The sequence below is a fragment of the Bos indicus genome, chromosome 22 (genome assembly GCF_029378745.1).
Source record: "Bos indicus isolate NIAB-ARS_2022 breed Sahiwal x Tharparkar chromosome 22, NIAB-ARS_B.indTharparkar_mat_pri_1.0, whole genome shotgun sequence".
Classification (NCBI taxonomy): Eukaryota; Metazoa; Chordata; class Mammalia; order Artiodactyla; family Bovidae; genus Bos; species Bos indicus.
In genome coordinates this window covers 46031974-46056608 of record NC_091781.1, presented here as the reverse complement: position 1 = coordinate 46056608, position 24635 = coordinate 46031974, and the positions used below count along the sequence as shown (strand labels likewise).

Genomic DNA, 24635 nt, shown 5'->3' with positions numbered 1-24635 from the left:
TGGATGCAAATGAAGTGCAAAATGGAGAGGTGATAGCTATTTACGTTTGGGTCTGGTTTATGACTCATTTGCTTTTACCTTGACTGGCTTTCTGTGTAAGCTATTATATTTTGTTTTGATGATTCTGTTTTCTCCCTCATCATTTACTCTTATAAGAACACATGCAGGCATCTTTTATATGCATTATCGAGCTGGGGCTGTTAAAACTGACTAAACCCAAGAGTCGGAAAAACGGTAGCAGTACAGTGAGCTATGACTTAAACTAGTAGATTTATTTTGTGGATAAGGCAAGGGAAGGAGAAACGGGAGCAAGCTCAATCACTTCAGCTCCCCCCGTGGTCAGAGTGATGGAGTCTGTGGAGACCTCAGTTACAACATATTGTTCCACCACAATGATGATCACAGAACTGAGCATTTTATTCTTTGTGGTAGTTCTGTACGAGCGTATCTATGGCATTCCAGAGAAGCTGCCCTGTTGCTATGGCAGGAGGTAAACTTTGCAAGGTTCACAGCCATGTGAGTCTTTTTCAGGGCACGAATACTGGAGTGGGTTGCTATTTCCTCCTCCAGGGGCTCTTACCCACCCAGGGATCAAACACAAGTCTCCTGTGTCTCCTGCTTTGAAGGTGGATTCTTTAACTGAGCCACCTGGGAAGCTCTTATGTGAATCATGGCCAGTCCCTTTCCCACTGGCCCTGTTAAACTGTGTGTTTGAGACCATAAAGAAATGAATGCAAAACCCTCAGATTACAAGTGCATGGCTTCCTGATGGCGGGATGACCCTCAGAAGAGTGCACTGGGGCTCTGGCTGAAGCCCCATATGGGCTAAGTGGGGACCAAAGAGCTCTATTTTGGGAGCAGGATGCTATTTGCATTTCTTATTTAGAGGAAATGATTTGTTAAATTTAAACAACTTTATAATATATCTTTTTTGTGTATCTGGGAAAAAGTGTTCAAGTTGTACCCGTTTTCAGATATATTTGAACTTTTATAGCATTTATGTACTGTTTTATAATAAGGAAGAGAACAAAGTGACAACAGAGAAGTACATGAGCAGCACTTTCCAGGGCCCACCCATGATGAGCGCTTAACTCAGTGAAATACTGCTGCTAATGCTAGTCCATGCCTTGTTCAATAGAGACACATTCGATACAAATAAAGCAGAAATGGTTTTAAAACACTGGTATACTTTGTGTTAAAAAAAGACTAGATATTATAAAGTAAAAAACCTGAGAATTGATTTTAAAATCCCATATGTATATCAGCGCTTTCTAGTCCCAGACTTACTTTTTAGTGTCTTAGAAATTTAAAGTCTTCTTTCAAAAAATCCTCCTTTAGTTAAGATGTGAATGTCTTCTATCATTTATTTAAATCAAGCACAACTATAAAATATGATTCTCTTGAGGTGTTGAAACAATGCAAACTCTACTCACAACATTGCTAAAATGAAACTGCCTTTTCTTTTGAAAGTCAAAAAACATCTGAATAAAAATAGTGGGATTTAAAACTTATTTTAAATTGTTCCTACATCCCCCCCAAAGAAATTTATATACCTTTCTTTCCATATAGAAAGGAAGGCAGAGGATTGAGAAAATTTCTTTTACAAAGCCCAGTGAATGGCAATATTGTGCCGTTAATGTCAGCATAATCCATATTAATCTTAGAGAGGATATTCCTGGACACTGGATGTTCTGATTTCCTTGCTTCTAGATGCAATTCTGTAGGTCATTCTTACTGATCCTCAATTGATATTGAACTCAAAACTGGACTGACATTTTGAGGTTACCCCTGTATTTATTGATAGACTTAGAACACCAGTGTCTATCACTATATACGAGATGTATTTCCTGAAACATCAGTAAATAAATCTACACTTTATTGATCAAGACCCTGGAAAAGTGTATCATTTAAAGGACAGCTGTATGGAGTAGCTTAATGAAGTAAAGAATTAAGCAAACTAGAATGTGTGAACTTGAGCCAGAACACTTTTTTTTTTTTTTCTGATTGTGTTACTATGTTTCCATTATCTCAGAGAGGCTAGGAAGAGAAAGGGAACACTCAATGAACAGCATTTCAACACAGGACTAAGCAAAATCAATATAATTCTGTGATTAATTTGAAAGCTAAATCTATGTCAACATATAAATCCAAGTCAAATCTTTATTAAATCAGTGGCGAATCACCATGAGTGATTTTAATCTGACTCTATAGTTCTTCACTTTAGGGGATTTCCTGAGTGGCAGGTGTAGTAGGTCATTCTCATGACTTACTCTAGAGAAAACCTATACTTGCGCTGTGTATTCACAGGCATAGCCTTTATCTTCGTCACTTTTTTGGCATAATTTTTTGATAGAAACAATTCTAATTTGCACCAACAAAATTTGTCTACTTTTATTGTTTCTGCATATTAAAGTTGGAAAACTGGTTTGCCTTTTCAGTTTTTTGTATTAAAATCACGTATCTGTTGATCTGATCATAGTTCAGCCCCCTGATCCTTTTTCCTGTCACATTAGTCCCAGGTCACACCCCCAATTAATGGGTATATATCCAATACAGCCCAGTTCCGTGAGAACTGGAGGGATGGCTCTGTACAAGCTTCCACACATCTCGTGCCAAAGGATTCAACTGAAATGACCCTCTGGGGTAAACTGGAGCAATTGTGCAATCATGTACAGCAAAACTACTGAGAAGTCCAAAAGCAGAAAGTTAGATGTTTATCCCTTCAAATTAGCTGGAAGGATTTTGGAAAACCCATCCTAGTTTCATGAGGTAGAAAAATGTCAGGCAAAGGACTAATGCCATGGTATGGACTTTCTTTTTCCAGAGATGACTAATGGAATTGAACCACTCGCTGAATCATGAGCCCTGTGTGCTTGGATTGGACCCATCCTTGTTTGCCCAGGGCTGGGACACATTAGATGATTTGGCTGGGTGCTTCTGAAGCATCTCTCCTTTCGTTCCTGACCTCCTTCCTCTCTAACAATTTCCTTCCCATTGTGCATCATTCCCTACCTTCTTTAATATTTGCAGTGCCAACTACCACCACCTTGAACTACTTTCTAAAGCATGTTATCTAAGTCATGGGATAAAGGAGAATTTTTTTTTTAAATTTTGTATATGTAATTTGAATGCAGAGATAGATGACGTTCAAGTTTGGGAGAGCAGTGGATGGATTTCAGAGAAGCTTAAGGACTTCTCTCCCTAACCTAGCATGGTTGTTATGAGATCAGTTGCACTTATTGGATGTGTCAGGCACTGTATTAGGTGCTTTACATCCATAATTCTATTTAATCCTCCCGCAAACTCTTGGAGTTACTCCTTTTAGACATGAGTTGCTTGGTTGCCTCTTTTACCACACTCCAAGATCCTTAAGGCAAAACATATCATTTGTCTTTGTACCCTGAAAACAGGAGGCTGAGGGCAGAATGATTTGCTCAGGGACTGTAGTTTCAGGTAGGCCAAGGCACAAACCTGCACCCTCCTGCCTTTTGTGACCTAGAGCAAGGTACCTTCCCCTTTATCTTTAATTGACTCAGCTGTAAGATGGCTTGTAGACACTTCACCAGGGTTAAATTTAGTGCTATAGAGATGTTAAATGTTTAAAGCAGTGTTCAGTAATAGCAAGACAAGTTTGGAAATAAAACATCACTGGGTGAATAGGTGGATGGATAGATGGAAGGATGAATAAATACAAAATGACTCAACAATTTCGAGTTATTTGTTCAGAGATAATTCAGGCCTATTTGCTTCTGTAGCTCATTTCTCCTCTCTGTGTTTCTTTCCAAGGAAATCATAGGCTTCAACTAAACTATTTTTTAAAAGTCCTTTCCCCTTACCTCACTACGAACAAAGCTAGTGGAGGTGATGGAATTCCAGTTGAGCTATTCCAAATCCTGAAAGATGATGCTGTGAAAGTGCTGCACTCAATATGCCAGCAAATTTGGAAAGCTCAGCAGTGGCCACAGGACTGGAAAAGGTCAGTTTTCATTCCAATCTCAAAGAAAGGCAATACCAAAGAATGCTCAAACTACCGCACAATTGCACTCATCTCACACGCTAGTAAAGTAATGCTCAAAATTCTCCAAGCCAGGCTTCAGCAACATGTGAACTGTGAACTTCCTGATGTTCAAGCTGGTTTTAGAAAAGGCAGAGGAACCAGAGATCAAATTGCCAACATCCGCTGGATCATAGAAAAAGCAAGAGAGTTCCAGAAAAACATCTGTTTCTGCTTTATTGACTATGCCAAAGCCTTTGACTGTGTGGATCACAATAAACTGTAGAAAATTCTGAAAGAGATGGGAATACCAGACCACCTGACCTGCCTCTTGAGAAACCTGTATGCAGGTCAGGAAGCAACAGTTAGAACTGGACATGGAACAACAGACTGGTTCCAAATAGGAAGAGGAGTTCGTCAAGGCTGTATATTGTCACCCTGCTTATTTAACTTCTATGCAGAGTACATCATGAGAAATGCTGGACTGGAAGAAACACAAGCTGGAATCAAGATTGCCGGGAGAAATATCAATCACCTCAGATATGTAGATGACACCACCCTTATGGCAGAAAGGGAAGAAGAACTAAAGAGCCTCTTGATGAAAGTGAAAGAGGAGAGGGAAAAAGTTGGCTTAAAGCTCAACATTCAGAAAATGAAGATCATGGCATCTGGTCCCATCACTTCATGGGAAATAGATGGGGAAACAGTAGAAACAGTGGCAGACTTTATTTTTGGGGGCTCCAAAATCACTGCAGATGGTGATTTCAGCCATGAAATTAAAAGACGTTTACTCCTTGGAAGGAAAGTTATGACCAACCTAGATAGCATATGGAAAAGCAGAGACATTACTTTGCCAACAAAGGTCCATCTAGTCAAGGCTATGGTTTTTCCAGTGGTCATGTATAGATGTGAGAGTTGGACTGTGAAGAAAGCTGAGTCCTGAAGAATTGATGCTTTTGAACTGTGGTGTTTGAGAAGACTCTTGAGAGTCCCTTGGACTGCAAGGAGATCCAACCAGTCCATTCTGAAGGAGATCAGCCCTGGGATTTCTTTGGAAGGAATAATGCTAAAGCTGAAACTCCAGTACTTTGGCCACCTCATGCAAAGAGTTGATTCATTGGAAAAGACCCTTATGCTGGGAGGGATTGGGGGCAGGAGGAGAAGGGGACGACAGAGGATGAGATGGCTGGATGGCATCACTGACTTGATGGACATGAGTCTGAGTGAACTCCGGGCGTTGGTGATGGACAGGGAGGCCTGGCGTGCTGTGATTCATGGGGTCGCAAAGATTCGGACACAACTGAGTGACTGATCTGATCTGATCTGATCTGATCCCCTTACCTCTGTGATGTCATAAAACTTTTGCCCCTATCAGCAGCAACAGCATACAGGTACCAGCCTCCCAGACCCTCATTACAGTCTAAGTTTGACCTCATTATCACAGGCAAGATACCCTAAGAGAAGATGGCAAGAGCAAGTAGAGGATGCACAATATAAAATGGATAACGCTAGCCCAGAGTCGTGTTCAGATTCCGGTACCAATTCTCAGTGACTCATTCTCCTCTCTGAGCTTCATTTATAAAATAAATAAAAGGTCAGGATTAGAATAAATTCATTTAAAGATCATTTGCTGAGCACTTCTTACATACCAGGCTCCCTGTGCCTTGCTGTAGATAAAGAGAGGAACCATTCCCAGCCTCTGCCCTTAGAGTTCACAGGCTCCACAGAAACCCCAGCTTTGCTTCCAGCCCTGGGGTTCAGTGACTTTGCTGTATTAACCGTTAGCACGAATTTGGTCTTAGATTATATCTTAGGTTGCTTTTATGATTATTTTTGTGGCAAAGTTTGAAGACTTTCTTTTCTCTCCTTGCTATTCTCTGAAACTCTGCATTCAGTTGAGTAAGAAAGCCTACTTAAGTGAACAGTGCAAAGAAATAAAGGGAAACAAAAGAATGGAAGAGACTGGAGATCTCTTCAAGAAAATTGGAGATACGAAGGGAACATTTCATGCAAAGATGGTCACAATAAAGGACAGAAATGGCAAGGACCTGACAGAAGCAGAAGAGATTAAGAAGAGGTGGCAATAATACATAGAAGAACTATATGAAAAAGGTAGGTCATAATGACCTAGATAACCATGATGGTGTGATCATTCACTTAGAGCCAGACATCCTGAAGTGCGAAGTCAAGTGAACCTTAGGAACCGTTACTACAAACAAAGCTAGTGGAAGTGATGGAAATCCAGCTCTACTTTTTCAGATCCTAAAAGATGATGCTGTTAAAGTGCTGCACTCAGTATGTCAGCAAATTTGGAAAACTCAGCAGTAGCCATACTGTAAAAGGTCAGTTTTCATTCCAATCCCAAAGAAGGGCAGTACCAAAAAATGTACAAACTGCCATACAGTTGTGCTCACTTCACATGCTAGGAAGGTAATGCTCAAAATCCTTGAAGCTAAGCTTCAACAGGATGTGAACTGAGAACATCCAGATGTACAAGCTGGATTTAGAAAAGGCAGAGGAACCAGAGGCCAAATTGCCAACATCTGTTGGATCCGAGAGAAAGCAAGGGAATTTCAGAAAAACATCTGCTTCATTGACTGCATGAAAAACTTTGACTGTATGAATCACAACAAACTGAAAACTTGTTAAAGAGATGGGAATACCCAATCAACATACCTGTCCCCTGAGAAACCTGTATGCAGGTCAAGAAGCAATAGTTAGAACTATACATGGAACAATGGACTGGTTTAAAATTGGAAAAAGAGTACATCAAGGCTGTCTATTGTCAACCTGCTTATTTAGCTTATATGCATCATGTGAAATGCTGGACTAGGTGAATCACAAGCTGGAATCAAGATTTCTGGGAAAAATAACAACAGTCTCAAATATGCAGATGATACCAGCCTAATGGCAGAAATCCAGCATCCACTAGATCATTAAAAAAGCAAGAGAGTTCCAGAAAAACATCTATTTCTGCTTTATTGACTATGCCAAAGCCTTTGACTGTGTGGATCACAATAAACTGTGGAAAATTCTGAAAGAGATGGGAATACCAGACCACCTGACCTGCCTCTTGAGAAACATGTATGCAGGTCAGGAAGCAACAGTTAGAACTGGACATGGAACAACAGACTGGTTCCAAATAGGAAAAGGAGTACATCAAGGTTGTATATTGTCACCCTGCTTATTTAACTTCTATGCAGAGTACATCATGAGAAACGCTGGGCTGGAAGAAGCACAAGCTAGAATCAAGATTACCGGGAGAAATATCAATAACCTCAGATATGCAGATGACACCACCCTTATGGCAGAAAGTGAAGAGGAGCTAAAGAGCCTCTTGAGGAAGGTGAAAGAGAAGAGTGAAAAAGTTGGCTTAAAGCTCAACATTCAGAAAACTAAGATCATGGCATCTGGTCCCATCACTTCATGGGAAATAGATGGGGAAACAGTGGAAACAGTGGCAGACTTTATTTTTGGGGGCTCCAAAATCACTGCAGATGGTGATTTCAGCCATGAAATTAAAAGACGCTTACTCCTTGGAAGGAAAGTTATGACCAACCTAGATAGCATATTCAAAAGCAGAGACATTACTTTGCCAACAAAGGTCCATCTAGTCAAGGCTATGGTTTTTCCAGTGGTCATGTGTGGATGTGAGAGTTGGACTGTGAAGAAAGCTGAGTGCTGAAGAATTGATGCTTTTGAACTGTGGTGTTGGAGAAGACTCTTGAGAGTCCCTTGGACTGCAAGGAGATCCAACCAGTCCATTCTAAAGGAGATCAGTCTTGGGTGTTCATTGGAAGGACTGATGTTGAAGCTGAAACTCCAATACTTTGGCCACCTGATGCGAAGAGCTGACTCATTTGAAAAGACCCTGATGCTGGGAAAGATTGAGGGCAGGAGGAGAAGGGGAAGACAGAGGATGAGATAGTTGGATGGAATCACCAACTTGATGGACATGGGTTTGTGTGGACTCCAGGAGTTAGTGATGGACAGGGAGGCCTGGCTTGCTGCGGTTCATGGGATCACAAAGAGTCGGACATGACTGAGCGACTGAACTGAACTGAACTGAATGGCAGAAAGCAAAGAGGAACTAAAGAGCCTTTTGATGAGAGTGAAAGAGGAGAGTGAAAAAACTGTCTTAAAATTCAACATTCAAAAACTTAAGATCCTGGCATCCATTTCCATCACTTCATGGCAAATAGTTGGAGAGAAAGTGGAAGCAGTGTCAGATTTTATTTTCTTGGGCTCTAAAATCACTGTGGACTGTGACTGCAGCCATGAAATTAAAAGATGCTTGCTCCTTGGAAGGAATGCTATGACAAACCTAGACAGCATTTTAAAAAGCAGAGACATCACTTTGCCAACGAAGGTCTGTATAGTCAAAGCTATGGTTTTTCCAGTAGTTATGTACTGATGTGAGAGTTGGACCATAAAGAAGGCTGAGTGCCGAAGAATCGATGCTTTCAAATTGTGCCGGAGAAGACTCTTGAGAGTCCTAACCAGTTAATTAACTGGTTAGGAGATCTAACCAGTTAATCGTAAATCAGAAATATTCATTGGAAGGAGTGATGCTGAAACTGAATCTCCCATAGTTTGGTCACTTGATACAAAGAGCTGACTCACTGGAAAAGACCCTGATGGTGGGACAGATTGAGAGCAGGAGAAGAAGGAGGTGACAGAGGACAAGATGGTTGTATGGCATAACCAACTCAATGGCAATAAGCTTGAGCAAACTCTGGGAGATAGTGAAGGACAGGGAGGTCTTGTGTGCTGCAGTCCATGGGGTCGCAAAGAGTTGGACACGACTAAGCGACTGAACAACAAGTGAAGTTTGAGAACATATGTTTCCCATTTCCACTTTGTTAGGGAAGGTTTTATGGAGGAAGCAGCATTTCAGGGGGTCTTTAAACAGGGGAAAGAGTTTGTCCCAGGGCCTTGAAGCCCTGACTGTTGGCTGTGTTTTCAGGCATTAGGGAGACGTCTAAGCCATGTTTGTAAAAATACAAATCTTTGGCCACAGTTGGGGGGTGGGGGAGGGTGGTGGTGTTCAGTTATGTGGCATAGCTGATCATGAATATTAGCCAAAATCCAATGCCCCTAATAATTCCTGTTTCCTTATTTTGAGGATTCCTGAAATAAGCCTCTTGTATACTGTAAAGCAGTTCCCTAAGACAGCTTTCAGATATGTTACTCTGTAATATTCTCTTGTGCATGAGTTTGCTTATATATATGTCCCTGGTCAAAGACTGCATCCTTCCTGTCTAGATGTTTACCCATAAAATGTAGTCCCTGCTTAATGACTTAGATCTTTGAAACACTGGGGCGGGGTGGGGTGGGGGGAGAAAGAGCAAAAAAATTTTCCTGAGTAGAGACAACTTTATTAGAAAAAAGTTATTTTGAGATTCTCATTCAGATGTTCTAACAGTATCTAGCATTATCATTCACAAAGTTGTCCTCAGGTTGTTAAAAAGAGAAAAAGAGAACAAACAAATTCAACATTTTAGTTCATACAAGATGCAGTTAAAGTTCAAAGAGGGAAATCTGTTTACTTTTATATTTAGGCAACTTAAAATACAGTGAATCCCATAGAAATTCAGAATCTCCAGATCTCAGATGAAGGTAATAATGATTCTGTAAAAAGAGGAAAAGTCTTGGCTTAAAAGCATTGTGTCATTTATGTAGCATTTCAAGGATTGAGTTATGACAATTAAGACAATCAAATGCAAAGCAAGGTGGAAATATTACTTAGAAGGTTTGCTTCTTCTTTATTATTTTTCACTGCTACTTTCTTAATGCCTTAAGTTATTTAGGGTTCAGGCATTTTACAAGAATATTGAAAAATGCCAGTACAAAATGGGAGTCTAGACAGTGGTTGGTGTTCTTAATTTGTCTAGATTTTAAAAGGAAAACAAATCATCTGAGTAGTATTATAAAAGACAATTCATATTGCTTACACTGAAAGAATCAACTCAATTAAAAATAACAATCCTTGCTTTTTCTAAATAGCTTGTTATAAAAAATATCCAAAATACTGATAATCAAATATGTTTAACCTAGACTATAAAAAGTTATTCTGATAGCATTTCCATATCAGAGTATTACCATGGTTTGTATAAAGGACTATTTTGATCTTTATGGAAAAAGGGATTTAAGTAGGATTATTATTATTTATTTGTTTTACTTAGTTTAAGACATTAATATTCATTTCAAGCATATTCTACTCAATGGTTTTATTTATAAAATGTTTTCTGTAAGTGAGAATTTATGGAATGTTCTTTTTATTAAAATTTTCAATCATACAGAAAAGAGAGAGATTCTTTAGAAAGCACTTAAAGATACACACACAGAGTAGTGATTTAAGAATCTTTTGGTTTTATTGCTGAAGCAAGCTATACTTGCTTTCCCTTCTCATTTCAAAATGACTTCTTAGATTATTGAGTAAATTAATTTTTAACTGTGCCTGTGTATGTAAATCCTCTTGTTTAAAATCAGCCAGTGTTGAAACAGCCAGCAAATTTCATGATCATCACTAATAGCTGTGGCAGTCTAAAATTCACAACCAGAGTCAGATAATGTTAATATTAGCCAAGCAGACAGTGTGGATTGATACTTAGATTCCTTTTCAGGCTTAAAAATACACCAATAGGATTTAGTTTCTGTGTTTCAGTGGCTTTTCACGTATGTTCTACCTCTGACGAGGGCCTATATGTTTCTCCTAAGAAAAGGTCCTTCTGTGTATACCCAGTACAGAAATTTAAGACAGATCACTGAGTATGGTTCTTACCAGGTTCTTACCCTGCTACTTCTATTCACATTGACGATAAGGGATGTTGTGATGGTAGAAAGAGAGGGACATTCTGGGGAGGGGAAATAAGCAGAGCACCTTTTTGGTCTGGGAAAGGTGGAAAGGTCCAGGGATCTTCTCTGTGTGTGCGGTGGGGGCAGAGGGGTGGGTGGGAGGGACTCTATATATCTCCATACTCTACACATGTCCTCTTTACTAGATCTATGTTTCCATGATCTTCTCCTTAGTGCTATCTCACCAACTAATTTGTACAGAGTGTTATTCTGTTAACTTTCTACTCTCCAGCTTTCTGTTCACCATGGGGTGTGGAAACTGGAGAACATGGATGACATCTGCCATCTTTAAATATGTGTTTGAGAAAGTGGGTGGGAAAGAACCCTCCCTTTTCCTGCATACTCCCATCATGTTCTCAGATCATGAACACTATTTTTTTTTTTAAGAATCAGTGGTTCTCCTTTCAAAATGTTTCATCTGATATTTAAAGATGTACACAGCTGCATATTTCCCCCAAAGGTTATTGGCAGAAGTAATAGTTGATATCAGTTTGATGGGAAACTAAGTGACACTGGTTACAATTTAAATGCGTTTTTATTGGTAAGGCCTGTAAATGGTTTATTGCCCAGGACCTTGTGCCTGCAATTCACCCTGAGTGCCTCTAGATGGTGGCAGTGTCTTTTTCTGGAGTGCAAGTTCATGTCATGCTAGGTGTTGGAAGGAAGACAAGAGATGCAGCTGTGTACTCACAAATTATGTACACACATATATAAAGTATTTCTGTATTATGTTATACATTTGTATGATGTATTTTATTAACAGTCAATATGCTGATCAACTTTAATAAGAAAGTAAAACGTATAAACATAGGAGAAAGGATAGAAGAAATATGATATTTGTGGAGAGAAGGCCTTTGTTCTTGGCTTAGGGCCATTCTCTTCCCAAACTGAGTTCCCCACTTGTGCACAACCTTCTCTTTCGGCCCAAACCTCCAGGGCTGAGCAGATGGCAGGAGGCTCTGCTGAAAACCACCTGGCAACCCTCAAATGAGCTGCCGAGCCTGACGCCCTTGACTCACTCAGATGCCTTCTCAGAGCCAGGAGTCCTGCTTACCTCCTTTCTCTGGGGCTTGGCACTCATCACCAGGGCCCTCCAGCTACAGGATGAACAGAGAATTCTGCCACTGGCCCTAGCAAGCATCCTCTGAATGGAGACGTGAAAGAAGGCAACATAGCAGATGTCCTTGAAAAGTCACAAGTCCAGTGCATGTCCTTTTGGGCAAAGAGAAAAAACTGCCTCAATTTATCCCAATAGAAGAAAGCATGGATGGAGTTGATCTTAGGGTTGAAGGCTTTTAGGACTGGTAGCTTCCCATCCTATCCCCCTTCCTCCCTCCCTCCCTCTCCTTCTGCTTTTCCCTCATTACACACACACACACACACACACACACACACACTCATCTCTCCTCATCTTTCTGGGTTGACTTTATTTTCTCAATTGCTTCTCTGTGAAGAGGGGATATGGCTATCAGGCTTACATTCCTAAAACCACACACAAAGCAGTGTAGAGAGTTTTTCTTATTCACTCCAGATGGAAAAAAGGAAAAGTCCCCAAATAGCCTACTTTGAGTCCATGTGTCTAATTAATAAAGCAATCAGTGTGACCTGGGCAGAGAGAGAGAGTTGAGTGAGTGTGTGTGTGTGTGTGTGTGTGTGTGTGTGAAGGGCTGTGGTTGGCACAGCCTGAGTTGGATGCCCAGCCACATGTGCAGGGTGGGAGAAGTTAACTGTCAATAAAACACTGTGTATGGAAAGGCTGAAGAATATTTCCCTAAAGGACGGGGTTGGTATTTGCAAACAGAAGAAAAAAAGAAGTGCTAGGCAATTTTTTCAAAAGGTCTACCCTGCATTGTTCCATTTGCAAATATTCTTAAGTAAAGTAATTGATGAAATTGCTGTGCAGCAGATAACTTGTTGCTAGTGTTGTTAACCTGGTTTTCAGAAAGCTTCTGAATTGGTCCAAGAAGGCCGGAAGAGTATTTTTATTTTTGTTCAGGCTGGTCATGAAGAAGATAGCCTTCTGCTCATGTAATGGGAGCCAGTGTGCCTGGCCCAGCCAGCTCTTCCCTTTCTGCCTCATTCTTTCCTGTCCCTGCTGGTGGACTTGTGGTTCCTCAGGGGTAAGACCTGTGTCTTATTCCTGGTTGTCTTCCCAGCACGTGGCATGAAACTTGGCACATAGCTGATGCTCAGGGAATGTTTATCAAGGGAATCGATGAATAATAATGACTAGACCTGCAGCAAAATCGGTAGACCACAAACCCGCTGCTGTTATCCTATCTGGGCCGCACCCTACAGCCGTTAGTGGGAAACTAATCAGGCCTTAGGAGGAGAAGCCTGGCATCACTGCATGTACCTCGCACATGAATCTAAATGCATATTCATATGAGCCCACATGCATGATTAACTTGGGAAGCTGACAGGAAGCAGTCAATCTGTTGAGCAAGTTTGTGTTTTATAAACCAGATGTTCGGTATTATTATTCATCATTTCCTTTGATACCAGAATGGTCTCCATTATGTAGCATAGGAAATGAAGGATATGGAATAATATACACTTTTTATACAGCTGAATACCACAACCAAGCATTTCAGAGGCCTGTTCAAAGCCTGGGCAAGTGTAATTGAATGGCAGTTCATTTTGGGATTCACACTTGGACTTAAGTTAATGGGATTTTGCCCAGATGGACCATTGCGACCCCCCTCTCCCATTCCTAACCTTGGAAAATGAATGTTGACTTTATGTCTGCATTTTTCTTGGAAGACGTGTCTATGAATCATAGGCAGTGTTCTTGCCTCAGTGGCCTTTACAGGTTAGGGAGCCACAGAAAAGCAGGGACCCTCTAGTGTGGTGTGGGGACAGAGGGTGTCTGGCTGTGGTTGGCTGCGTAACTCTTGATGGGTGGTCTTAAGAAAAAAACCTTTTGCCACAAGCTGCTTTTTCCTGTGGCAGGAGTACAGAATGCTTCTCAATCGAAAGGTGCTTACTGTGCATATTAACTTTCAATTTGATGTTCCTTCTCCACGAAATGTTTAAGGTTCGCAGAACCCAGACCCACTGGAAAGTAGGAAAGGTGGAACTGGTGGGTGCAGAAGAGCATCTTCACGCTGTGCAAGTGTTATTTCCGGAGTGCTGCCAGCCCTCATGGCCATACTGATGAGTTGGTGTATGATCGGAAGGACTACAGGTTAGGGTTCTGGCCAAACCAATGCACATCTGAGCCAGAACGGTCCCTGAAAGAGGAGCATGTGAGCTCATAGCAGTGGCTAGACTGAGCCCACTGCATCTCCTTTGTTTACCTGTGGCTGTTTAAAAATGAATGGTTTCTGTGCAAATGCAATATTATGGTTTTTTTTTTTTTAATTTAAGTAATGGTACATTAATTATATTTGGAATTAGCCCCTGAATGAAGTTGATACTATATCCTGGCTTAATATTTAGAAGTTAGTTTCCCCTGATCTTGTATTTGGGCCAGGACAATTACCAGTGACTTATAACTGATTTTTACTGTTTGCAGGAAAAAGTTTCATTTCTCATTATTGTCAGTGGCTATGTTTTTACTTCATCCATGGTACATATTGGCATTGCTTGAAATTTTGATTTGAGCTCCAGAGTGGAAGTTACCCAGGGTTATGGATCAGTTCAAATCAGTTTTCTGTGTAGCATTAAGGTTTAATCAAGGAGTCAGAATGTGGGAAGGTTTCTGATTCTGGGGGAATTATTTATCGTGGCTTGGTTCTGCCTTTGAAAATGGCATTGCATGCCCACCTTGTTGGCCATAGTATACTTTAAGTATATTTAGCAAGGTATTGGAACCATGGTTCCAGAAACTGTTATATACTGGTTGCCTTGGTTCCTGGCAACAGTGATTGTCAGCATTATCTCATAGTTAATATTATTTGGTTATTAATATTATATATAGTTTGTTTATTTATACTAGTACCAAAATTAGGCTGCCACAAATAATAGATTACATGATTAAATGTGTATTACTCCCGATTCTCCAGAGAAAGAAAACCATAAGCGATGCGTGTGTATGTTTTTCCCTTAAATGTAAGATAAGTACACACACAAGGAGAGAGGGGGAGGGAGAAATTTTAAGCAACTGCCACCTACATACGTGCTGGGGACTGACATATCTGAACGCTGTAGGGCAGGTCGGCAGGCTGGAAATTCCAGCAGAATGGGGTTTTACAGTGTTGGGTCTGAAGACAGTCTGGAAGAAGAATTCCTTCTTCCTTGGGAAAAATTCCTTCCGTTTTCCTTGGGAAAACTGTTTTTGTCTTAAGACCTTGACTGATTGGCTAAAACACACACAGATTATGGAGAGTAATCTGCTTTATCAAAGTCTACTGAGTTTTTATTGAAATATAGTTGACCTATAATATTATCTTAGTTTCAGATGTACTACATAGTGATTTGACATTTGCAAACATTATGAAATGATCATCACTATGTCTAGTAACCATCTGTCCCTGTACAAAATTATTATATTACTGACCACATTCCTTATGTTGTGTATTACATCCCCATGGCTTACTTGTTTTATCGCTGGAGGTTTGTATCTCTTAAGCCCCTTCACCTATTTTACTCCCACCCTCCACCCCTCCCCTCCGGCAGTCATCTGTCTGTTCATCTGTGAATTTGTTTTTATTTTAGCTTGTTTGTTTTGTGTTTTAGATTCCGAGGATAAGTAAGACGTCTGACTTAGGTTTCTTTTAAATTACTGCCTCTGTGCTGGGAATTGAAAAGTGTGAGATTTTGCGAGTGCTCTTTAAGAGCAGAATCTCCATGTCCTATAACTCCATGCCTCCTCTAAAGATAAGTCCTGCTGATTTTCAAAGCCACATGTTCAGGGGTCTTGACTTCCCAGTGTAGGGCCCCTGGGCTGAGGAGCCTGGAGCTCAGACCACTTGCTCCTTGGGGAGTGCCTCGACAGTTATGGTGTTCCTCCATTTGTAAATGCTGGCGTGGATGTGTGGGTCTCGACTTTATCACGACTCCGCCCCTCCTATGCATCACACTGTGGTTCCTTCTTTATGTCTTCAGTTGTAGAAAATCTTTTCTGCTAGTCTTCAGGTTGTTCTCATAGATAATTGCCCTGTAAGTAGTTGTAATTTTGGTTTGTCCTCGGGAGGAGGTGATTTCAGAGTCTTCCTACTCCATCATTTTGGCCATCTCTAAAGTCAACTAGTTTAAGTGTTAATTACATTTAAAAAATACATTTACAGCATCTACGCTGTTGTTTGAGCTAATGACCATTGCCTAATCAGGTTGCTACATAAAATTTACTGTCACATCATGAATTTCCAGTCCTTGAGGGATCATGAGATTCTTGCATTGTTTTGCTTGTCATGGAGGAATAGGCCCATCTTGACATACAGGTAAAACGGATAAAAACATGGTTTTCTCTGTCTCTGTTAAGGGTTTTCCCAACTCATATAAGTTTCTCTTCAACTGTCATCATTATTGATGGTGGAAAGGATTTCCTTTTAACAGTGCTTCTTGAATTTTAATATGCATACTAATTATTAGAATAAAGATTCAGATTCAGAGAATCTGGAGGTTTGAAATTATGCATTTTTAGGGCACTCAGATTGGAGAAGGCAATGGCACCCCACTCCAATACTCTTCCTGGAAAATCCCATGGACAGAGGAGCCTGGTAGGCTGCAGTCCATGGGGTCGCTAAGAGTTGGACACGACTGAGCGACTTCACTTTCACTTTTCACTTTCATGCATTGGAGAAGAAAATGGCAACCCACTCCAGTATTCTTGCCTGGAGAATCCCAGGGATGGGGGAGCCTGGTGGGCTGCCGTCTATGGGGTCGCACAGAGTCGGACACGACTGAAGCGACTTAGCAGCAGCAGCAGCAGGGCTCTCAGATGCTGAAGATGCTGCCGCTTCTTCATACTACATCACAAGAAATGCTGTCCTATTGCTCAAATAACCTATTGGAAGAAGAAGACTGGTAAAATATTGACCAAATTTAATGACCTGTTCTCAGGAGGCCTGCCAGTCCATGGGGACCTCAGTCCATAGGACCCTCTAGATTTCAGGATCGTCTGCTTATAATAGTCTTTTCAAAAAAGACTGAGGGAACAACACCTTCTTTTCTGTGAAATTAAAAGTGACGCAAAAGTGCCCAAACATCAGAAAACACTCCAGCCTGAAGATAGTGGATTCTCATTCACAGGTTGCTTTATTTGAAGCTTGAATAGACTATGAAACCAGGAAGTAAACCTCTCCTACTGATTGGCCAATTTTGGCCAATTTTGGTCCCTGTCGTCAGTGCCACATGCCTTAATCTTCCTGGAGACTCTGCTACTTGCTAGCCATGTGATCTTGAAGGCAGGGAAAGGAAACTAACATCCTTTGAGCACTTGCAGATGCCAAGTACTTTGATGGACAGTTTCACATTTTATCTTCATGGCAACAATGCTGAGGAATAGTTGGTGTTATTTTATATGAGAACATGAAGGGTTAGATAAAGATTCAAAGCTGAGAACTAGAACCAGGTTTGTCTTGGACCAAAGCCTACTGTTATCTAAGACTCAGTTTCCCCATTTGCTCACAGAGCAAGTAGGGGTTTATACCTTTCTCCTGACACTGTTGTGAAAGACAGATATGATGGTGGGTCTCCGTGCACTTGTATGCAGTTCAATGAGTTACAGAAGTATACTATGGGCCAAATTCAAGGGTTGTTCTTCCAGGAGGAATGTTCAGCTTCAGTTACCAGTGATTCAGGGATGAAATGGATAAGTTATTTTTTCATTTTGTTTGTTTTCCATCTGGGACTGGCATGCAGATATATGTAGAGATTCAAAAGGGCCATGACTCAGCTACCTTGGGGAGAATAAATGCTTCCAGATTCCATTGTTTGCAGCAGGGGCAACTCATAAAACCCCTTATGTTCATGCTTTCTGATCCTCAATTTCCACATTAAGGAGAAGCATTAATATTGCACATATTGAACATAAAGTCTGTAAAGTAAAACGATAAAATCAATCTGTAGTAATAAAATAAAATGAATCACTAGGATCCAAACAGGGCTTTATTTGAACTCAAATGGCTGAATGCAGTAAACAGATCAGCTGGAGTGACTGATGGTAGCTATCATTGTTTCCCCCACCCGTGAGAAGAAGCTAGGATCCTCATCAGCACATCCAGGTAGAGGAATATTGTCCTCCCACCTAAGCTATAAAGACTTGAGTGGACACTGGTCCATTTCCAACAGCCCCTGGTCAGGAAGGGATGAGACAGTGAAAAGGTATGGCCCCTGGCACTGTTTCTTCCAGACTATTCTCAGGTAACTGGCTTTTCTTTCTCCATCCAGCTTGCTGATGATCAGGGCCCCGTCCTGATGACCACGGTCGCCATGCCTGTGTTTAGTAAGCAGAATGAGACTGTGAGTACAGTGACTGGATTTCCTTCTTGATGCTAAGGGGGTCGTTAACTCAGACCCTCTCTGACTCAAGTTCTGGTGACCTTTATTTACTTATTTAATTTAAGGATGGAGGATGTATAATTTTTCCTCACTTTTAATCCTGCTGTTAGAATCATGAAATCAAGAATAGATGAGAGGAATTTAAGCAGGCATCTTTTTACAGTATGCACCACTTTTCCAAAACTGAAGTGTTTAAATGACCAGAGGAAGGAAATCTCCAGAAAGAATCCTTGATTGTGATGGGATGATCTCACTCTCATTTATAGGTCCCAACCTTGAATTAGATCCCCAGGGCTATGACAGTGAAGTGTTACAGATGGGATGGCTTACAATAGACGTGTATTTTAACAATTCTAAGGGCCAGAAGTCTAAAATTAAGAAGTCAATTGTAGGGGAGACTCCTTCCTTGCCCACTCCAGTCTCCACCTCTGTCTTCACACGGCCCTCTTCTCTGCTTATCTCTGTATCCTTTCCTCTTATAAAGACACAAATTGTTGGATACAGGCCCCATCCTGCATCCAGGATGATTTCACTTTGAGATCCTTGATTAAATACATCTACAAAGACCCTATTTCCAAATAGGAACGTGGCCTGAGGTTCTGGGGGCAGTTGCATTGGGGTGAAACAGCAGGCAGGATAGTAGCAATGTGTATCTTATTCTAGAAGGCCCTTTCTGACATCAGAAAGTATAGCACATCACGTTGACCTTGGGACCTGGAACCTTAGAGGCCTATTCCTTTACCCCATTCCTTGGTTCCAACTGTTTGGAAAAATGTTAGGGTTTTTGCATCTTTCTCTGGCTATTTAGTCTCTTTCTCCTGGGCGCCAGATGGCAGTATAAATTGAGAACATAGTTAACATGCTAAGTGTTTCCTGTAAAAAGTTTCTGTAAGAGAAGCTGATTAATGATTGAAACTCCTTGGCCTCTTCAGATTCTTAATTCTCAGGAGAGAAAAGGAAATGGTTCTTAGGGTGTGTGTTGAGGGTTATAATAGGCAATGTTTGGCCTGAGAAGCTCCCATTCTGTCCTAGGAATGTTTTGGGTGGGGAATAGAAGTTACCTCTTGCAAATCTGGATTAAGCTTCAATTTCTCTCAGTTTGAAGAAGGCTCCAGACAGTGCCTATGGTGTGTGACTTTTCAGGACATTATATTTATTCTGCCAAATTAACATTCTGTTGTTTTTATTGTTTAATGTTTCTTTTCAATAGAGATCAAAAGGCATTCTTCTCGGTGTGGTCGGCACAGATGTCCCAGTGAAAGAACTTCTGAAGACTATCCCCAAATATAAGGTAATGCATCGCTTAATTAAGAGTCGAGAGCCAGATGCACGAGATAATCTCGCAGCCTGCCATAGTGACAAGAAAAGCTTGAAGGAAACTCACTCTTTCTAGCGGATTCTGTGTTGTTTTGTTTTGGTAGAATAATAACAGTCCAGGAAGATCTAATTAGGTCTACATGCGCCCACCCAGGTTTGTATGGGCCTGTGAAAGTCTACACAAGTCTGCAGGACGACTATACAGGTCTTACACCTCTGATGATTTTCTAAGCCAGTCTTGACTTACCCCAATCTGAGGACCCCCTAAAATCTGTTGCTTCTTAACAGAAACCCAATGAGGCACAAATAAAAGTGGTCCCTGCTTCTACTGAATAAATATTCCCTTTATCCTGAAAGGTAATGGGGTACAAATTAATATTCCTTTCCTAGTGCTACATTAAACCTATGGCAGTAAGAGAAGTGTAAGTTTGTTTTGAATTCTGGGGACAGTTGAGAGGGTGCAGTAGGAAAGCTTAAATACAGGGTCTACATGCCACCTGAAATCATTTCACTGTATGGTGTTTTTCCTAAGAAAGCAAAATATGTCATGCGAAGATTGGATAGAGAGCTGAGGAGTGAGATCCATAGGGGACTGTTCGGACTCAAGGTGTGAACCCCTGCCTTCTCAGGCTCCCCTTAGCTGTGGACATCAGCACATCACCACTTTCTATAAGCCCATGCTGCACCTCTACCTCTTGGCCCAGGCTTCTCAGAGAACCCATAAGGTCAAGTTCTTCCCAGTGCTTCCTAGATGGGCCTTAGGACCTGATCCACTCCTAGAAGAGGAAACTTCTTTGAATAAGCAAGGTGTGTCTGTTCCCATGTGCTGATTCCATTTAGGTGATCAAATTAGAAAGCTACCTTCATAATCAAAGGAAATCAACTCTAAGCTAAAATCAGGTATCCAGGCTACAAAAGGTGGCCTCATTAACAAAATAAATTTTCTGATTGGGTTTACTGAGATGACAAAGGTCTTTCTTCCCGCTATCACCCTGGAGCTCTGACAGCCGGGTTCTTTCACCAAAAGGGCTTTTCCATTTGGAGTTCAGTTTCCAGAGTGTAATATGACATCTGGTTGACCCAAACTCACAAAAGCACATGTTGAAAACTGTTTAGCTCCCTAGAGGTGGAAAGTCAGGGGGTTAGGGAGCTATTTGAGGCCTATAAAGATAGTGGACTTTACTCTTATTGAAATCCTTAGACTTAGAGGCCCAGAATTGCTGGCTCACTGTTTAAGAAAGAGCATCCAACCTTTACCACTCTTAAGCCTCTAGCATCAAATAAGATGTAGAAGCCCAGATACAGGGCCGCTATTTAATATATGCCCAGTAAATCCAGAAAGGATGAACATACAGGTGTGGTGTGTGTGTGTTTGGTCACTCTATTGTGTCTAACTCTGCGACCCCATGGACTGTATAGCCCACCAGGCTTCTCTGTCCATGGGATTCTCCAGGCAAGAATACTGGAGTGGGTTGCTATTTCCTCCTCCAGGGGATCTTCCTGACCCTGGGATGCATGTCTCCTGCATTGGCAGGTGGATTCTTTACCACTGAGCCACCTTGGGAGCCCAGAACATATAGGAAATGGTAACAATTACCCTGTGAATTTGTTTTTCAAAGCTTCTTCTACTAGACAATGTACTAAGATCTTTATAGCATTATCTCACTTAATGCAGTAGACACTGCTATCCTTGGCTAAAGAAACAAGAGACTCAGAAAATTTAAATATCTTGCCAAGTCTCAAACTAGCAGTGCATGCTTTTAGCTATTACCAACCTAGACAGCATATTAAAAAGTAGAGACATTACTTTGTAAACATAGGTCCATCCGGTCAAGGCTGTGTTTTTCCAGTAGTCATATATGGATGTGAGAGTTGGACCATAAAGAAAGCTGAGTGCTGCAGAATTGATGCTTTTGAACTGTAGTGTTGGAGAAGACTCTTGAGAGTCCCTTGGACTGCAAGGAGATCCAACCAGTCCATCGTAAAGGAAATCAGTCCTGAATATTCACTGGGAGGACTGATGCTGAAGCTGAAACTCCAATACTTTAGCCACCTGATGTGAAGAACTGACCCATTGGAAAAGAACCTGATGCTGGAAAAGATTGAAGGTGGGAGAAGGGGACGACAGAGGATGAGATGGTTGGATGGCATCACTGACTTGATGGACATGAGTCTGAGCAAGCTCTGGGAGTTGGTGATGGGGGAAGCCTGGCATGCTGCAGTCCACGGGCTTGCAAAGAGTTGGACACAACTGAGTGACTGAACTGAACTGAAGCCTAGAGCCATAAGAAACGATAAAGGACAATAATAGTAATAGTTAAAATATATTAAAAAAATTAGTAGCTAAAATAATACAATAAGACATTCACTGAACTTTTCACTGTGTGTTTAGTATGGTAAAAGTGCTTTATATTCACTGTTCCCACTGAATCCTCGTTACACTCCCATGAAACAAGTACCACTTGGTCCCATTTTTAGATGAAGATATGTGAAATAACTCTTATTATTTCTCGTTATAACTCAGCAAGTAAATGATGAAGGAAACAAAGTGTAATAAGGGGATAAGAAGAAGATCAGCTAAAGAAAATTAGCTGCTTTCCCCAAAGGGTCTGGGAACCCGAGACCCAGGTGGCATACCTTAATCTAAGTTGCCCTTCCTCTGGTCCCCACCAGAGCTGTGGGAAGAGGTGTCCATGGCAGCTGGAGTGAACCGTGGGTGAATGGGGCTCTCTCATCTAGGAGAGGAGAGCTCCAGGGATCAGAGTGCAGATCACACCTTTTTCTCTTGATTAACACCTTGTAAAGATGAGTCAGCTCTTGGCTCGTGTGGTTTTCCCAGAAGATATTGATAGAATTCTTTCTTTTCCATTAGCTTCATAGATTTTCCCACAAGCAATCAGACTTCCTGTAATTTTTATTAAGAATTCCAGACACCCCAGCAATAATTTCCAGACACCACAGCCTCTGTTAATGTAAAGAGCCATTTTATAATTGGGTTCACTTCATTAGTCCCGATTCTCTGCACTTGGAAGGGAAGCACCTCCTTCCCCAGGCTTTTGCACCACAAGGCCTCTGGCCACCAGGAGAGCGTGCTTCAGGATGGGGGCCCCTTTGGCAGCCCCAAGTGCCGGGAGGCCTTGTGTCCCATCTGCTCTCTGACTGCGGCACGGGACTGCATGTTAGAATGGACAGAATGGCTAGTTGTATTTCAGATGAAACAAAAATTAGAGATTTCATCTGTATATTGATTTGAGGCCCTAAGCAAATGTTGGACATTGCCATCTACAAGTTTTAGGTTTTTTGAGAGACTCATCCACAGAATGGGGAGTGTGTTTTGAGATTTGCTAAGTTTCTCTTCTTCCATCTACATTAGGTTATATCCATTTGCAGTCAACGAACCAACAAAACATTCTGATGTTATTTTCTCACTGTTCTCCTGGGAAGGATTTTAACCAGATAGTTTCTGAATGTCAAGAAGACTTTCTCAGGTACAGGCTTGAGGAGGACTGACTATGTACCACCCATAGCAAATCAGCTTCTCCTTTTCAGCTTACGTTCGATATTTACTCTAGCTCAAATTTTAAAGATGAATGAGGTAATATTTGGGTAAAGTGATGACTATCTTAAATACATGCAGACCTTAACTGGAGCACCTGCCATGTGCTAGACATTATGCTAGAGGCTGGAACAGTCAAAAGATGAATGAGAGGCTTCCTTTCCCACAGAGAGCCCATTCTGATGGGGGAGTGTCTAGAATAAGGCAGATGAAGGAAAGACATCCAGCTAGGGTTGAGAAGCGGGCAGAAAAGGAAGTGTGGCATTTTCATGCATTAAGGTGAAGGTAGTAATGGAAAAATTCTCAGAGTTTTATGGAGACATGATATGGAAAGGAGGGCGCAACAGGAGAGACATGTTTATAGGAGAAGATCATGAGGCTGAGCTCATAGCTGGGGAGAAGTGGGAAGGAGTAGTGCTCTGGACAGCTTGCATTCATTGAGTAAAGGTCTCAGTGGGAGAAAAAAGCTGCAGGGGGTTTATTGTTGCTGTCATGAGCTCTTGAGAGGCAATGAGTGGAGGAAGGAAATGCTGGGTAAGTAGGTAGGGGCCAGACCCCAGGGAGACCTGATGGATAGACCCGTAGATTCTATCTCACACATGAAAGTGAAAGAGAGCTTCCCTGATGGCTTAGCTCAGTTGGTAAAGAATCTGCCTGCAATGCAGGAGACCCCAGTTTGACTCCTGGATCAGGAAGATCCACTAGAGAAAGGACAGGCTACCCACTCCAGTTTTCTTGGGGCTTTGCTTGTGGCTCAGCTGTTAAAGAATCCACCTGCAATGCAGGAGACCTGGGTTCACTCCCTGAGTTGGGAAGATCACTTGGAGAAGGGAAAGGCTACCCACTCCAGTATTACGGCCTGGAGAATTCCATGGACTGTGTAGTCCATGGGGTCACAAAGAGTCAGAGATGACCGAGAGACTTTCACTTTAACTTTCTACACATAAAAGAGGTCTTTAGTGGGTTTTACAAAGGGGAACAACAGAGTCAGAGTTACCTTTGACTTTGATTAATCTGAAGGATAACTTTGTTGGGGCCAAGCTTTGAGGCAGAAAGAACAGGTAGGACCATGGTGGAAATCTGCTATATTAAATCTACATGGATGGTAAGGTGGGGAAGCAGAGATGAATCTAAATGATTTCTGGAGAAAAACTTAGTGATTACTTAGGTCAACAAGTTGGGGATGAAAGAGAGAAAGGGATCTAGGGATGGTTCTTTAGTTTCTAACTTGAGAGTTGGGTGGGTGGTTGGTGGTGCCACCAACTGAGAGAGAAGTGCAGGGAGAGCAGCACTAAGGGAAGGGGCCCACGTTGGACTGGGCGAGTCTGGGCACCTGTGTGATGTCCAGGTAGAGACACTTGAACCCTGGGGTCTACCACTGAGGCGAGAGGCCAAAGCTGGAGCACAGATCTGGAGGTCAACAGCATCCAGGTGGTTGATGAATCATGCTGGAGGAGAAGGAGC

At 41.5% G+C, this 24635-nt stretch overlaps 1 protein-coding gene across 4 annotated transcripts in view; it reads left to right on the top strand.

Annotated features, from left to right (window-relative positions):
• CACNA2D3 (calcium voltage-gated channel auxiliary subunit alpha2delta 3) overlaps positions 1–24635 on the top strand; it is an 898858-nt gene that overhangs the window by 668044 nt on the left and 206179 nt on the right. For all 4 annotated transcript variants that reach the window (XM_070776473.1, XM_070776472.1, XM_070776475.1 and 1 more), the window contains 2 exons: positions 18188–18259; positions 19509–19589. In XM_070776473.1, the coding sequence (XP_070632574.1) occupies positions 18188–18259; positions 19509–19589 (153 nt within the window). The remainder of the gene's footprint in view (positions 1–18187; positions 18260–19508; positions 19590–24635) is intronic.